Source organism: Lepisma saccharinum, chromosome 18 (assembly GCF_977018435.1).
Source record: "Lepisma saccharinum chromosome 18, izLepSacc3.1, whole genome shotgun sequence".
NCBI classification, from domain to species: domain Eukaryota; kingdom Metazoa; phylum Arthropoda; class Insecta; order Zygentoma; family Lepismatidae; genus Lepisma; species Lepisma saccharinum.
The window spans coordinates 35,142,823-35,159,626 of record NC_139246.1 but is presented as its reverse complement, the minus strand read 5'-3'; the positions used below and the strand labels follow the sequence as shown (position 1 = coordinate 35,159,626).

Genomic DNA, 16,804 nt, shown 5'->3' with positions numbered 1-16,804 from the left:
TTGAAAACAAAATGTTTGTCATTACACATCTGTTGACAATACTTTACTTAACCCTAGAAATCTAACGCGTCGTCTGGCAGACTACGCATGTGGGGCCATTTTCTTGTGCACCCCCTTCCACCGAAATCTTCCGCTTCATCCCTTTACCTTCATTTGGATCGAAGAGACTGACAGGGAAGTATCGGTGCCCTTTTACAAGCATTCCTTCAGTGGGATTTTTAAGAGTTTCTAATTTTGCATCATCTGGGGGACGAAACATTAGTGTCTACGTACACCAAAACTTCCATAACAACTTCATAAGATTTTCCTATCATCCTCTAATGTGGAAATGCAAAGAACTAATGCAGATGCTCAGCAACAACAAGGAAGGAAAATCTGTGCATTCTGCCCCTCAAGCAAGAGGTCCAAACCAAGTGTTTCAAAATAATAATAATAATGTTTAAACAAAAATAATTATTATATTAAATTTATTAAAATAGTATTAATTAAAATATACAGATGAATTAATATAATATTTTTATTACATGAATAGGTAAAAGAACGGTATAAGAATAGTGATATAACAGTACGTATTCATTATGTAGTTTATGTGTAGTTAAGGTTGGGAAAATTGGTACAAAAAAACTGCTGTGGAAAGGAAATTAATGTCAAATAGATAAAGAATTGAATATTTATTAAATATATATAAAAAAGGTTGTCACATCCAGTTAACAAAAAGTAAAGTTCCTGGTGATATTTTATGAATGTTACATTGTAAGTAGTAATTAATCTTGCATAAATCTACTTTGCCACTGTCATTCAAAGTAGTACGACTACAATATGAAGGGCTCGAGTGTAAAACATGGTAAGTGAAATTTTGGTCATTTCTGAGTTTATTAAGAAAAAAGGTTATTAGAAGCTATACTGTAGAAAATTGTTTTCGTGTTGTGCTTACCAATTTCAGTAAGACAAGTACAGTAAGATTCTTCCATGAAATTTATGCAATTACTTAGAATGGCTGGTTGTGGCTACACTTATATTAATAATTATGCAAACCGATGTTCTACCTGTGAATTTTCACATATTACAACATATCTTTCTTTGACATTTAGGTATGTATTCAAAAGAAGAAAATACAAATACTTACTATCCCCTCCCCGCCCCTCTTAACAGCTGGGTGCATAAAAATAATGATTTTTGTTTATAATTTGTGATATTTTTTATTTAAATCAATCTTTTTTTGTGTTAAAAAAACATGCTTAAATTGCTTACATGTTTTTTGGCACCGTACACATATATATATATTTTATATAGAAAGGCTTTTTCTGATAAATGGCCCTATAAAATATTTGAACAGTTTGATTAAAGCAAATAACAAATTACATGTAAATATGCATTTCTCTGTTTCTGGAACTGAACATAATGAACCTAATATGAAAATGTTTGTTGTGTGTGTTAATGAAACTATTATACTTTCGGTAACTTTTCTTACAATGAAAATAAAATATTCTAGTGTACTCTATAATTATAACTTAAAATATTTTTTACAGTCTTTGTAGCCGAATTTTAGTGTTTTTAATGATGGTTAGCCAAATATCAGCTGCCATATTTATTTAGTTTAATGATAATGACACTATTTACGGTTTAACATGATTAGTATTTTGTATATTATTCTATTTAAAAAAATGTGCTATATTTGCTTATAAAAATTATAGAATTTAAATCAAGTGTTTTTTTAGATGACAAATTACATTTACTTTTGTATGAGCTTCACCCCATCAGTACATATATTTTGTTTCCTTTATTTCCTTTCTTAGAGCCTAATAAACACCATTAAATTATTACGAGATTAATGTATTCACAAAAAGTGATTCTGATATCTACAAATTTCTTGTGTACATTATTCTGTAATTTTATTTAAAGTGATTTCAATAAGTGATTTTTTAAAATAGAATTCGCAAATTTAAATCTTGATTTAAATCAACCTTGCTTAACAGAAAGCTGGCTTCTGGGCAGCGAATGACACTTTTACTTCACACCATCATTAGATCTTGCCCTTTCACATTCAAAAGTGAGATTACTGAGTCCGCTAAATTTGGGCTGAATCATACCATTCTACACTGCCATCCAGAAGTTTTCCTAAGTTTCAATTTTGAGAAAGATGGCTCTTTCTTCATGGTTGTTACTTGAAGAGTAGGAAACAAACAGAAGGTGGTACAGGATACAGAGAACACTGGAAGCTAGTGTAGAGCTATCGTGGAGAAGAAACTTTGCCAAAGCACTTGATTTCAGATTTAAGCACATTCCTGAAACGTAGAACTTGATCAGGAAATTCGGAAGATAAATCATCTTCGTGCCCGTTACAGAGGGCAGGCAATAGCTGCGTCTGAAGTTGTAGGAAGGAAGGAAGGAAGGAAGAACTGCTAATATTATCCATGACCTACTTCAGTTGAAAAGAACAGAAGCATTTAAATGCCCCATACCTTGCTCCGTGGCAGTTTGAGGTGTTTTATCATTAACATATTAAAATCGGGTAGGCTATACAAGGTCACGACACAGAAGAAAAGACAAGACAAAGTGCAAGAAAAGAAAAAATGGATAAAATTGTCCAAGCAATTCTTGCGTTAATGTTTCACATGAGAAATGAGAATTATTTTTACTCTTTCGGGGCCCCTTAGGATTAGAGCTCCCGCCCGCCTCTGATTTGATGTATTCATTCAAATTATAATGTTAAACTAGAATATAAAGCCAGATAAAAACGAAAGGTTTTAATTTTATTGCCCACAAAATTGACCTTTTCTATTTTTCTCACTTCCATTTATTACCTTTTTGTTATCAACTTCATGTGATGTGAGCCCCTAAATGCGTGAGGCCCAGGGTGGTCAACCACTTCACCCACCCCTTGCTATGACAATGGTTATACAACCTCAAGGCACCTGCACCTAGCAGAAATTCAAATATTTCCATGCGTTGTGAAATATAATGGCCGTTGTCAACACTGACAGTTGTGCTCGCGTCTAACTGCAAGAACAACATCGAGTCTCACTTCACTTCTGCACGGGTACAGAGAAAAACATGGCAGGCATCGAGGCCTGTGCACAGCTGTGGCATGAAGCTTCCTTGCACGATGTCAAACACCTGGGCTTGACGTGCGTGTTGCATATTATTGTAGGCGCACCTCATTGCAGACGGGTTTCTTCTGGGTCTTGTGCAGGCCTGTTTGTGACTTCATGTACAGACCATGAATCGATCTTGCCCACCAAGGTTGCTTTTGTTATCATCAAAAATAATATTACAAAAAATGACTTACTTGAGGGCTATGCTATAATGATCCAAGGCCTTTTCTTCTTCATGGACTCTCGCCAGCAGGTCTCCCAACATCTGATGTAGTTTGCATGTGGGTTGTAGCTCGACTTGCTTCTGAAGAAGTTTAATTGCAGTTTCAAGCATCATTTCCTGTAAAACGGGGAAAATTAAAAGTTAGTAAAATTATTACAGTTTCATTAATACACTCAACAAACATTTCCATAGTAGGCAGGCACGTATCTAGAAATATGTTTTGGGGGGTCCGAACCACGTGTCTCATAATAATAATGTTTAAACAAAAACAATTATTATATACTGCTGGACAAAAAAAAACGGACACTTGCATTTTTTGTGATAACGCAATGGGTCGATGAAAGCTCTGGTACAAGGGCTAACTAAATGTTGCAGAAACTGAATTAAGTACGAATGCATAAACAAAGTCCGAGCCTATGAATGGTGCATATGGTACTACATGATCTGCCGAACATTCTATAATATACCTGCGAGCTGTTATTGCAATTCAGATGTCAAATATTAAAGTGTCCGGTTTTCATTGTCCAGCAGTACCGGGTTTTCGTAAATGATTGTCGGGGTTTCCTCATTGTTGTAATCGATCTGGGCGAATGACACGGTGGACACAAATGCACGATATTGTTGATAAACTCAACAAGTTTTGTTCCTTATTTGTTTCATAGACCTCTGTCTCCCGATTCTGCCGCCAGGCGGCAGTTTTCCAAAATGGCGGATATTATTAGTGAGAAAGTGTTCTGTGTCCTTGAATATCACGCAACGAGGTCCGTTACAGTTGTGCAATGACATTTTCGTGCGTGATATCGGAAAGATGCACCGTCAGACAATTCGATTAGAAGGTGGTATGCACAGTTCAAAGAAAAAGGTTGCATTTGCAAAAACAAAAGCAGTGGTTGACCATCAGTGTCGGAACATGATGTAGAGCGAGTTCGTGAAACCCATCTACGGAGCCCGAAGAAATCGATTCCTGCTGGATCCAAGGAATTAAACATTCCGAAGACAACATTATGGAGTGTTCTACGAAAACGGCTAAACATGAAACCATACCGCCTAAGTCTGCATCAAAAGCCAACACGTAACGCCAGTCGTGTACGGGAAACGTTCGCCAGCGATATGCAAAATCTCATGTCTGACGATGACAATTTCATCGGGAATTTCGTTTCCACTGACGAGACGACATTCCACCTAAGTGGAAAAGTAAACACACACAATGTGCGCATACGGGGAACGGAAAATCATTATCAGTTTGTTGAGTTTGTTCGGGACTCGCCTAAAATGAATGTTTTTTGTGCTGTGTCACGAGAAAAGGTGCACGGTCCATTCTTCTTCATGGAGAAAACGGTTACGGGATTGGCATTCCTGGATATGTTTAATGAGTGGCTATCCTCAAGTGGAAGAAGATTCCAACACCTTCATCATGCAATTGGATGTAGCCCCACCTCACTTCCTCTATGAAGTGCGATCATTGCTCAACACAAAATTACCACAACGTTGGATTGGGCGGAGTGATGAGGATGAAAACCTTTCATCATGGCCGCCTCGTTCACCTGACCTTTCCCCTTGCAATTTTTTCCTCTGGGGATACGTAAAAGATATAGTTTCCCATTACCCACTACCATTGAGGAACTGAAAACATGCATCACGAATTCCATCAACAGTGTTACACGTGATATGCTATCCTGAGTGTGGCAGGAAATGGACTATCGCTTAGATATCTGCAGGATATCGCGAGGCGACCACATGGAACATTTGTGACTTTGTCATAAAAACTTGGTGAGTTTTCTAACATTTTGCAAAAAATTGCATGCATCTATCTTCATTATGTAAAATACAGTGCTTGTTTGTAACCCCGACAATCATTTACGAAAACCCTGTATATTAAATTGATTAAATAGTATTAATTAAAATATTCAAATTAATTAATATAATATTTTTATTACATGAGTAGGTAAAAGGACAGTTTAACAATAGTGATATAACAGCACGTCTGATGTAGTTTGCATGTGGGTTGTAGCTCAACTTGCTTCTGAAGGAGTTTAATTGCAGTGTTAAGCATAATTTCCTGAAAATTATACTCAGGGGTAAAAAAAATACAGGGCCCCGTTCACCATTGTGCTTAAAATTTTCACATTTAAATTCAGTTCTAAATTAAAAAAAAAATTCGAGTTCGCTTATGGAAATTTCCACTACCTTTTTTAATAACTTTTTCTGTTTAATGTGTATCATTAAATCACAATAATAAATATGATATTATAACTTCTTGCACTGTTACTAGCCAGCCAACTTTTCAAATTTACAGTGATATGGCAGAGACAGTCATATATTAGAATGTATAGCAGAGTTATTCATGCTGTTACGAATTGAGCCTTTTTTTTTCTTTTTCAGGAATGCCACTCTGGTGCAAGAATTAATTACTTTTAATCCAGTCTTATATTAATTAATAAATTAAATATTTTAAGATCACATTTCATAGCTTCTCTTAGCTGGATTCATGACTTTCTTAGCCAGTAAAGAAAGAGAAAAAAAGCACATCCCTGGCTCCTGAGAAAAGAGGCTGGCGAATGAATTATTTTTAGTTTTGTCTACCTCTGATTATATTTACGTGGAAAGTACGAGGGTCCTTCAAGAAAAAAGTTTCCCCTTTTCTTTTGGAGAAAGTACGAGCCCGATAAATGAAATGAAACTAGCAATGTGTTCTTTCGCCTTTCCTCTACATTTGCACACAATGCAATGTTCATGCAGTCTACAGCTGGCAGCCGACGAGAAGAGCGCTGGCAGAAGAGGTGTGACGTACTGCCAGGTGACTCCACTCTTTCGCGTGGGGGAGGTGCTCTTCCGCCAGAACTCTTCTCGTCAGCTTGACAATGACCCGCCAAGAAGAAAACAAGACTTCCTTCTCCCCGACCCCCCCCAACCAACCCTAAATTCTGCAAATGAACCTGACCCTCCCTTTCCCTCTGTGCCCCGTCTCCCTTCATTCAGCGATCTTCTCGTCGGCTGCCGGCTGTACCGGGGATGCGCGGCACGTGATTAGCATGAGTTGAGAAATGTGCCCTGGCCATAAGGAGTAGCGAGTCATGACGGAACAATGTGTTTTGGCGGTGTGGAGTAAATAAGAGATTCGTTCTGTGATCCGGTATGAGTGGGCAAATAGTCTTGCTCCTATCGACATCCACAGGAAGCTGGTTGTTGTTTATGGAGACTCTATAATGTCAGTGTCAGTCAGGTTTCATCGCTTTGGTCCCACGACAACTCACTGCAGAACATCTCACGACGTGTATGACATGTTGCCTGGATTATCTTGACCCAGTACCACAATGAAGGGAACAACTTTCTCTGACGTATTGTGACTCAGGATGAGAGCTTTGTTTATCACTACACTCCAGAATTCAAACGGACGTCGATGGAATGGAAACAGCCGTGAAAAGTGTTCTTCGTTCCCTGGATCCTGCATTTTTTGCAGATGACTTTCAAAAATTGTGCAACGATGGGACAAATGCTTGTGCTGCCTTGGAAATTATGTTGAAAAGTGAGAAAGGACCATGCTACTTGGTGCAACTTGATTTTTTTCTGTAACTTAAGAAACAAATTTTTGCAACATAGGGAAACTTTTTCCTTGAACGACCCTTGTATACCAATAATTTAGAGACATATTTATGGATATCAACTTTTTATTTTTAAAGTTATTTTCCCAAATTCAATGCCATCCCTTTTTATTTTTAAAAATGTTCACGTTCAAATTCAAATTTTATGTGAATGTTCCCACTGTTAGCAAAAACAAATTCCATGTTTTCAGGTTTTTCAGGCAATTTTAAAATGAATTTCCAGACCATTCTAATTAAATACATTTGGAACTTCACTTGCTACTAGAATAAACCTTATCAATATTTTACAAAATAGAAAAAAATAGCAATAAAAACATTTTTTTATTGAATTTATTTTTATTCTCAAATCCTGAACTTCCTCTCCAAAACTTTGATTTTCACAATTTTTTGGGTGCATCTGCAAAATTCTCTTGGTATTTCTATGACTTTTTCACCCATAGGATGATTTCTGTGACCTTTCCAGGTACATTCGTGATGTCCTTCTAGGGACGGGAATCAAACTGGGGACCTTCAGATGTCCTGATGGGTGGTGTAGCTCGAGATGGCAAAACACAATCGTTTGGATTTTACACTTTCACACATGGTTAGATAAGGTAAATACCTGTCTTTGGCTGACAGCTTTGATCTTCAAAGTGAACAGTTAGGCGTAAGCCTGTACAGTTCTCCCGAAATTCTCCTGGTGCTTCCAAGATGCAATCCCCAGGCAAAAGACCCCTCACTGCCCGTTGCACTCCATACTTATTCCTCCTCTTTCACCAGAATGCAGAGTCATTACCCTACAATACCTTTTAGGTCAGCACCTTATTTACCTGTTTGCAATACAACTAATTCAGGAAGGTTGGTTAACTTCTGACATGGCATTCCTTAGATACTTATGAGTGCAACGGCTGGTGATCGAGTTTACGAACTTCATGCCTGATAAAGTTTCTCAGTTTTATGGGGGATGTTATGGATTTGCAAGAAAAAAATCCAGAGAAAATTTTAAGGATTGTAGAAGTATGCATGGCAACAAGGCGCTACTGTTATTAGTCTATATTATGAGAGTATGTGAGGACATGGGTCTGAGTCCTGTACAGGACAGGTACTACATGACAAAATCTTCATCTCCACCATGCAAATAAGTACTTGGTTCATTGGTTCCAGGCAGCCCCTCCTATAATTTTGTAAAACTATACAGAAATAATAATCAATGCATTGAGCAGGGTTCTCACATAAACTTTAGACATATTTTCCCAAGTTCCAGAATCCTCAAATTTCTTCACAGTACTTAATACAGAGTTTGTTAAACTCTTAAATCTATTTTGCAATGGCCCTCATAGCCATATCATGCTGACCTTCTTTATTATTATATATTAAGGATGGAACAGATTAATCAGTACTCTTATTAGTATCGATTGATAATGGTCTATTGGTTTATGAGTAAAATAAATGATAATTTACAGATCTGATATGTTTATAAAGATGTGTTTCATGCTAAATCCAACCATTTTATTATTTCTATGAATAAAAATATATAATTCATATGTAAGGTAACCCATTGTAATTACTTTGTTACATACATTAAGGGCCCGTTCCGAATATCGCATGAGTTTTAGCACGTTAAACGAGTTATGGTAACTGGCCGTCCCGCAAGTGCTCTCGTGCTTTTCGTTATGCTGTCTCAAAAGTCACTTTCTGTCCATTTTGTGCAAGAACGAGATTCACCAAATGCATGGCCCAGGAGGATGGTTTGTTCGGTGACAATCATCTGCCGCTTGCAGACAACGAGCAAGCATGATGGCTTCAAACAGCACTAGTTCGTAAAATGTATTTTAATTTTAACAGAGAGCGATATGAAGCAACATGCACAAGATGAGTGTGCCTTAACTATTGTTTCAGTGTGATTAAAATGAGTAACAGTGTTCGCAGCAGAGTTTATTTCTGCCAGAAGGACATTCCTTCCACTGGATGCCACGAGAAAACTTTCTATAAACAAAGTGCCTGCACTTTTGTCTAGAGTTGCCCATAAGTCTGTAAAATAACTGGTTTCACCAGGTACATGAGCCCAGTTAGCTTAGTTCGTTTTGTTAAGACTTTTGTAATGCACCCTAAGGTGGTCAATGAACTTTTCGGGGCATTCCACGAAAAGTGGTCCTACTCCATGTAAATAACAAAATGCTAAATGTTATTATATTATTGTTTTTTAATTGCATTAAGGTTTAGATGTTTGTGAATGCATATAATTTGCACATTTCCCCAATAAACATTACTAGCATCTGCAGCCTATATGCTTCACAGACAAATGAAGTCAAAATATGCTACATTTTTAAAGCGTCACACACGGAATGCAATTTGTTAATGCTTTTCATGCATTCATCCTATGTCATCACAGTCATTTTTTTTATTTCTTTCTTTCTTTTTTTTTTTTTTACAACAAGCACTTCTTAATTCTATATCAGTTCATTATGATTTTTTTAATCCAATCTCATAGCTAGATCCTCAAATTTTGTGTGTAAAATGTCACACATAATGATGGAATGCCCCATTCATGTTCTTCAAAAAACATTTGCAATTTGATATTAGATCACTAGAATATCAGTATTGGAAAAAATGTATATCAGTTCATCCTTAATTATTACTACTACCACTTTATGATATGTACAGCATCTAAATATTTTCACAAGTTTGACAAACAAATTTAGAAATGGACACAATAACAATTAATTTGTTATGCAAAGTAAACATATACACATCTAAAGCATGTATATCTTGAAAGTAGCTTGTATATAGAAAATTACTGAAGTTGTAATTATTAGTACTTATTAGTTGTAATTATAGATGTTGCCAGGTTCTGGGATCTAGGAGTGCATGTGGAATGCTGAGCTTACCACAAGGAGTGGCTCAGTTGGGCTTTTCCATCTACACTCAAGTGCCAAAAGTCATGGTATGCAAATTCTCACCGGCACTAACATCATGTAACAGGTGTATAAATAGGCAGTGCTTGCAGTTGTACTCTTGCGAGTCTTGTGAAACATCTTCTAACGTGATTATGGCTACACGGTTCGAATGATCAGTTTGAATGCGGGATGATCCTAGTTGCAGCTAGGCACATCAGACATTCCATTTCTGAAGTTGTTCGGGTATTCAACATTCCTCAATCAACACTGTCAAGGGTGAACTGAGAGTACCTTATTGCAGGCATTACCTCCCATCATGGCCAGCACAGTGGCCGACCACGTCAGCTTAATGACCTTGACCAGCAACGTTTGGGCAGAATCGTCAGTGCTAACAGACAAGCGACACGGTTTGAAATCACAACAGTCAATGAGAGATGTACAAGAGACGTATCTGTGAGGTCAGTTCAGTGAAATTTGGCGTTGATGGGATATGGCAGCAGAAGACTGACTAGTGCTTTTACTAGCAGCAGACCATCGGAAGCAGCGCTTCACTGGGCACGTGCGCACACTGATTTTACCCTAGATGACTGGAAAAATGTAGCTTGGTCAGATGAGTCACGATTGAAGTTGGTACAAGCTGATGGTAGGGTTCGACACAGATCCCATGAGGCCAGTGGCATCTCGTGGCCTCAAATTTGGCCGGGGCTTATTTTTTAAAGAATTTAAAATATAATGACAATTCCCATGAATTACAAAAAATAGGTATTTTTTTCTTCTAGACTACAAAACTGGACTTACTTTTTTGAAAGAATTTAAAATGTAATGACAAATTACATGAATTACAAAAAAAATGGGTATTTATCTTCTTCTAAACTACAAAACTGGACTTATTTTTTTTAAAAATTTAAAATATAATGACAATCCACATAATTACAAAAGAAACAGGTATTGTTGTGAAACATACCTTTCTACGAACATTGACTCCTGTTCTTCTGCTCAGCAAATTTTGTTATTACTTTTTCGTTGAAGCCCTCTATGTTTGAAATGTATTCTATCTCTATTGTAAGCAAGTGCCAAGGCATTTGGTCTGTCTTGTACCATTACATTTCTTAAGCAGGTTTTAATACGCTTCAATGTGCTGAAACATCGTTCAGATTCAGCTGTTGCCACTGGAGTTATTAAAACTATGTTTGTCATTTTTACTGTTTCTGAAAAGGTACCCTCTAAATAATTTTAAATAAAAAATGAATGCAATCTACTGATAGAGTTTATGTTTTTCAACTCTTCACTACAATAAAGAACACGAAGTTCCCTCTTTAGTTTTTCCTCTTCTATGGAGGGATAATAAATCTGGGAAGATGCCTCTGTTTAAAGATTGTTCTCTTTCATTATGTCCTTGTAGAGCAAGTTCATGTCGACCACAGAATTTTAAGCAATCGATAATTCTATTTAATATATGCCCATTTTTCCGGACAAATTCATTGTCTTTTGTAATTGACAGCCTATGTCCTTCATCAATTTGTGTTCGAACATCAACCCTGCCAAACTCACTCAAACATAGCGAATGAAAGCCACCAAAACACTACAGAACAACACGCGAGATTGAACGCTACGCAACGGAGCTAGCCCCGAATCAGCACTCAAAGCCATTGCACTATCCCCTTCCCTCTCTGCTAGCATGTGACCTTCACTGTAGCTTAGGTGGGTGTAGGCCACGCCTTCCTTTGCGACATGCCCCGCAGACCGAAATTGACATCAATGCCGCTAGGAGCGCTGTCGTATCCATTGCAACAGACGATGAATTTACGTGGGTAAAAATCGCCTTTTAAAAGACTGTGTGATAGTTATGCGTTATGGTGATTGATAATTATGTCAATACGTCCGTTTTTCTTTAGGGGCTAAGCCCCAGAAGCCCCAAGGGACGAGACGCCACTGCATGAGGCCATGAGAAGTTGAGAACAAGGCACTGTGCAAGCTGGTGGTGGCTCCGTAATGCTGTGTGGCATGTTTACATGGCATGCTTTGGGTCCTCTGGTCAAATTGAACCAGTCATTAACTGGGAATCGCAATGTTCAGCTGCTTGGTGACCATTTGCAGCACTTCATGAACTTCATGTACCCTAACAATGATGTGCCATGTCACCCGGCCACGATTGTTTGCAATTGGTTTGAACAACTCCAACGAATGATTTGATCACCTAGATCGCTAGACATGAACCCCGTGGAACACATTTGGGATATGATCAAAAGATCTATTTGTACACAAGATCCTGCACCTGCAAGAACCATGCAATTATGGGCAGCTTTTGAGATTGCATGGCTGCTAACTGGTAGAGTCCATGCCATGTCAAGTTGCTGCACTTCACCAGGCTAAAGGAGGTCGCACACTAAGTAGATATCGCATGACTTTTGGCACTTGAGTGTACATATTTCTTTATTCTTATACACATTGGTTCAGCTTGTTATTATTATTTCTTGTTTGCTATAAGGTTCTACTTGTATTTGCATTATTCATTTAGCATCTTCTGTAACTGTATTGAGCAAATTTTGCCCTACAAACATTAAAAGTAATGTTTTTACTTATCTAACATTTAGTAGGTCTAATATTTTAAAATACAGGGTAATTCAAAATGAATGGTGCAACTTTACACAGTTATTATCCCAAGACATCAATATAAAGAAGAACTCTAGAAGTTTTACTCACATAACTCACATTATAAAGATTCAACATGGGAACCACATGTAACGTTGAAAGATCACAAAGCCTTTATGACTTTTTGTGATAGTTACGTGTACGAGTACATACGAAAACAGAACTTATTTGTTTATTTAAGTTCTCAGATCGGCATTCAGATGGCAGCAGCTCTGCACATTGACTTTAGTCACAGTCAAGCGGAACAAAATTAAACTAACTTCCTCCTCCCCTCCTTTCCCCCCACTACAATCTGAAGCAAGTTTCTGTTGGCAGTTGCTATCTTCGCCGTGGACTCTTCGTACGCCTCGCCAGAAAGCTGTAACGAAGCCTTTCCTGTTGCCGAGTGCTTCGTATTCCTCTTGCAACATCTAGCTGTAAAAGTGGGTACCCGTACGGTTAAAAGGAATCATCAAGTCGGCGTTAAGGGATATAAGGTAAACCAGTGACTTTATAATATGTTCTGTTATTAGTTCTACGATCCATCATATTTTCCACGAAGTTAACTCCGGCTAAAAATTGGCGAGAACTATGCGTCTATTTGACTGGTCGCTATTCGATTCATAGCAAGTGAACTTCACGTTATGCCAACTCGGTGAATAATCATGGCACTTGAATGATTTATACCTGTGAACATAAATTTGAATATAGTAATGTGCCTCCCATTTCAAATTATAGTGAAATTGCCTTTTCTGACTTGCATGTCCAAGACGGACGGATAAGGAGCTTGTTTACATGAATTGGTTATCGTTCTTTATGATTTGATCATTGAGTAGGAAGAAAACAAACCCCCACCCACCACACTTGCACAAAAAAAAGTTAAAGAGGAAAAATGACCCATACATTCCTTGTCCTCCTTAGTAGCATCAATCTGCGAACAAAGGCTTAAGCACCAATAATGTATTGAATAGAAAAGTAGGAAGACAAATAATGTAGTTACTGAACCAATTTAATTATTTGCATTATTGGTGAAATTTGACGGATAATTGTTCCCATTGTTCCCATTGTAACGTAGTTATTAACGTTAAATTGCTGAACCAGAATTAATTGATTGTGCGACTGTTTGAAAACAGCGTGAATTTTAAGAAAGCATTTATTGTTTGTAAACTAAATTATGCAGCATTCGCCTGATATATGTGTGAATATGATTAGTGCAGTTTTAGCACAATGTAATCGTTGAATGGGTAGTTATACATATGTATGCCTTCGTGGTGTCATTGTGTTTGTTATGTTTAACTGATTGGGTGTGAGAGACAGAAATAAAAGGAATTGTTAAATTTGTGAAAATTGAACCAAGACTAATTAATCAAACCTAAGTAGGTCCTTCTATTAAATATTGACATATCTATGTAAATACACATTCCTTTTAGTTGTTTTATGAATCAGCTTAGAAACAAAAAGGTACTGCACAGTTGAAGTGACTAAGAAGGCCATCGCGATTGTGTTTTTACACCATTGTGACGTTACAATTGCCCTGTCGGCTGCAGGTATATAATATATGTGTGTGATTGCTTTTCAGGCACGGAAAGAGTATCATAATCTGATATTAATAAATATAATCATTCTTTTTGTCCTTACGTGGTAAATAGAACGGAATCTGTAGGATTAGTCCCATTCTTCTGGTTTCTAGTAATTAGAACCTAATGTGACTTCCATGTTAGCGGAGTAGTTCCTTGAACTCGCACGAAACAAGTACGTCACATTATTGATTGTTTGTATCGCTTGGGTGGGTTATGTTAGTTGTCGATATGGGTTTCCATTACAAGCACCTCCTATATATCATCTAATATTAACTGGGGTAAATCGATAGCAGCCCATACCGACCGTTACAATGTGGAAAAGGTCCAAATGATAATCAAGTACATGCTATGCACAAAACAGCAAGTTATTGTCAACGGTTTCAAAGGCATTAACAATTCGCAGTTGTAACTTTGACAAATCTTTCAGAAGGGTGAAACACATGCATCACTACTGAAAAGCAAGCAGAAATGTCTTTGCACCATTGTGATTGAATCAGTTCTCGATAGCTCCAAGCCATTTTGCGACACTGGCGATCCTGGTGGAGCAATGGCTAAGCAGAATAAGCCCGCTAAGTGGGAAAAAAACTTCCCGAGTTTTTCTTTATATTGATGCCTTGTCTGATTTTTTATCATAAATAGTAACGTCATACTAACTGTGTAAAGTTGCACCATTCATTTTGAATTACCCTGTATATGTTATTAGTGAATAATTAACTACATAAAACAGTCAGAAAATTGTGCACTGGTTTAAAATAGATTGGTTTGTGAATAGTAATTAAAAACAATATTTTTATAAGTTAGTCTTGAAGATTTCCTGGCAACAAATGATGAACACATATTTCTCGGACTATCGACCAGGTGAGTTCTAGAAAGATTTCCAAGCTATTGACAGCTAACATTACTCTCATCTTCAGGGTAGAAGAAATGCTTGAAAATCCTTCCAGAATTCACCTGTTCGATAGCCCAAGAAAATCTATTCATCAATAGTTATATAATAATTTCAGAGGCTCAAGGACATGTATATCACCGCTGAAATTACAGGAGCAGATCTCCTTAATGCAACATGCACTACAGTAACCTTGCTTCCATAAAAATTCACTCATTAATTTTGTTGTTATTACTATTGGGATGAAAACTAGGGTGCAGAAGAGGGCTGATCCGAATAAAAGAGGTGTGCAAGCACCTCCTGGTGCCACCTATCATTGTAAATAATATCACCAGGTATCTGGTCCCTCAGATATGCTGCATTGGTACTCATTGGTCCCCGAGTTTCTTTTCATTTGTTTTTAATTCTCTGAAATTTCCAAATTCTCCATGTTTTCCAGGTGTGTGGGAACCATTATGGAGTTTGTATTTAAGTCTACTTTATGCACCAAAAGGCTAATCGAGACTGAACCTACAGTTTGAAGTGGGATCCGAACCACTATGTACCTCCACCAGGTATTGACCCAGGAGGGTATTGAAAGGAATATTAATTACTGAGAATGTCTGCAAAAGACCTTGCAATATACAAGGTGCCAACCTTGAAAATTGTGCTTTCATCGTTTTGACTGAAATTTCATTTTGGAAAGGGTAAAAAAAATTACAACCACCATCAACTACTTTTAAGAAAGTCCAAAACATATCATAGTAAAGGATATAATTTTCAAGACTAAAAATTTCAACTGAAAAATAATTATAATTGGAATAAGTAATTGAAAATAAAAAACATATGTAATTGTATTTAAGGATAATTCAAAAGTAGTATTTTATTAATCTAGTAGTTAGAATTGATATGCATAGCTACAGGTACATTGTAAGTTGTTATTCCAGCACTATTTTCTCCTAACAATTGTCTAACATGTTAGTTTTGCATCAAAGGTTGCCCCTCCCCAAAAAAACAATCCTGGATACACCCCAAAGTACTGATACAAAATTACAAATACCAGTATTTTGCTGATTCAACATAAAATAGTAAACATTTGATTAGTAACTAAATGTTTCATTCATCTCTAAATGTTTCATGATAAATTTTGCCTCAGAAAAACAAGCAACATGTTAGAATTGTGTTTTACAAACCCAGAGTAAATGAATTCAAATATATGCTGATTAAAATGCTGACTTAATTAAGGATTATTTATAAATAGGGCTCGGAAGTTGAGGAAAGATCTCAAGTCAGATAAGGAGGTGCCATGCAGAGGGAGGGGGTAGGGAGGTTAAAACTGAAGTTATTAATTAATTTGGATCACATTTATACGTCCTTTTTTTTATATTGTTAGGTCTCTTTATAGGTCTTTTTTTGGCAATTTATAGGTCTTCAACTTCCGAGCCCTATTCATAAATATTGAATAATTACAATCATTAAAAATTTGATGAAAAATATAGTTTATCACCCAATATCAATAAACTAATTTGTCCTATCCTTAATTTTATGCATTCAGTTTAAGTACTGGACACTCATTCCATCCCCTTACCTGCTCATATATCTCTGCCAACAAGTAGACTGCTGGGAGATGCATCTGGTCTTGCGCGATCGCTTTTTCCAATAAACTTTTAGCTTTTATCACAGTCACTGGGTCCTTCATTAATACTGTGGCATAAAGCTGAAATAAATTATGTATATGTAAATATATAGTGAAGTAGCAATGTCATACAATTAAGGTACAGAAAACGTTTTTACTTTTGTTGTGCTGACAATGGTATCATATATCTGTTTAAATAATCACACATTCATCAGAACTGAAATTTTCCTATTTCATTAATAGAGCCAGAATTTTCAGGCACTAACAATTTGGTAAAAAGAAAAGGCAGTATAATT

General features: G+C 36.8%; 1 protein-coding gene across 2 annotated transcripts in view; it reads right to left on the bottom strand.

Moving 5' to 3' along the window:
* The window catches only part of APC7 (anaphase-promoting complex subunit 7), a 58,405-nt gene that overhangs the window by 14,986 nt on the left and 26,615 nt on the right, over positions 1-16,804 (bottom strand). For both annotated transcript variants that reach the window (XR_014443721.1, XM_083140425.1), the window contains exons 8-9: positions 16,461-16,589; positions 3,290-3,435 (exon numbers count right to left, since the gene is read on the bottom strand). Coding sequence is in view for 1 of the 2 variants with exons in the window: in XM_083140425.1 (XP_082996551.1) it covers positions 3,290-3,435; positions 16,461-16,589 (275 nt within the window). In the remaining variant the exon portion in view is untranslated. The remainder of the gene's footprint in view (positions 1-3,289; positions 3,436-16,460; positions 16,590-16,804) is intronic.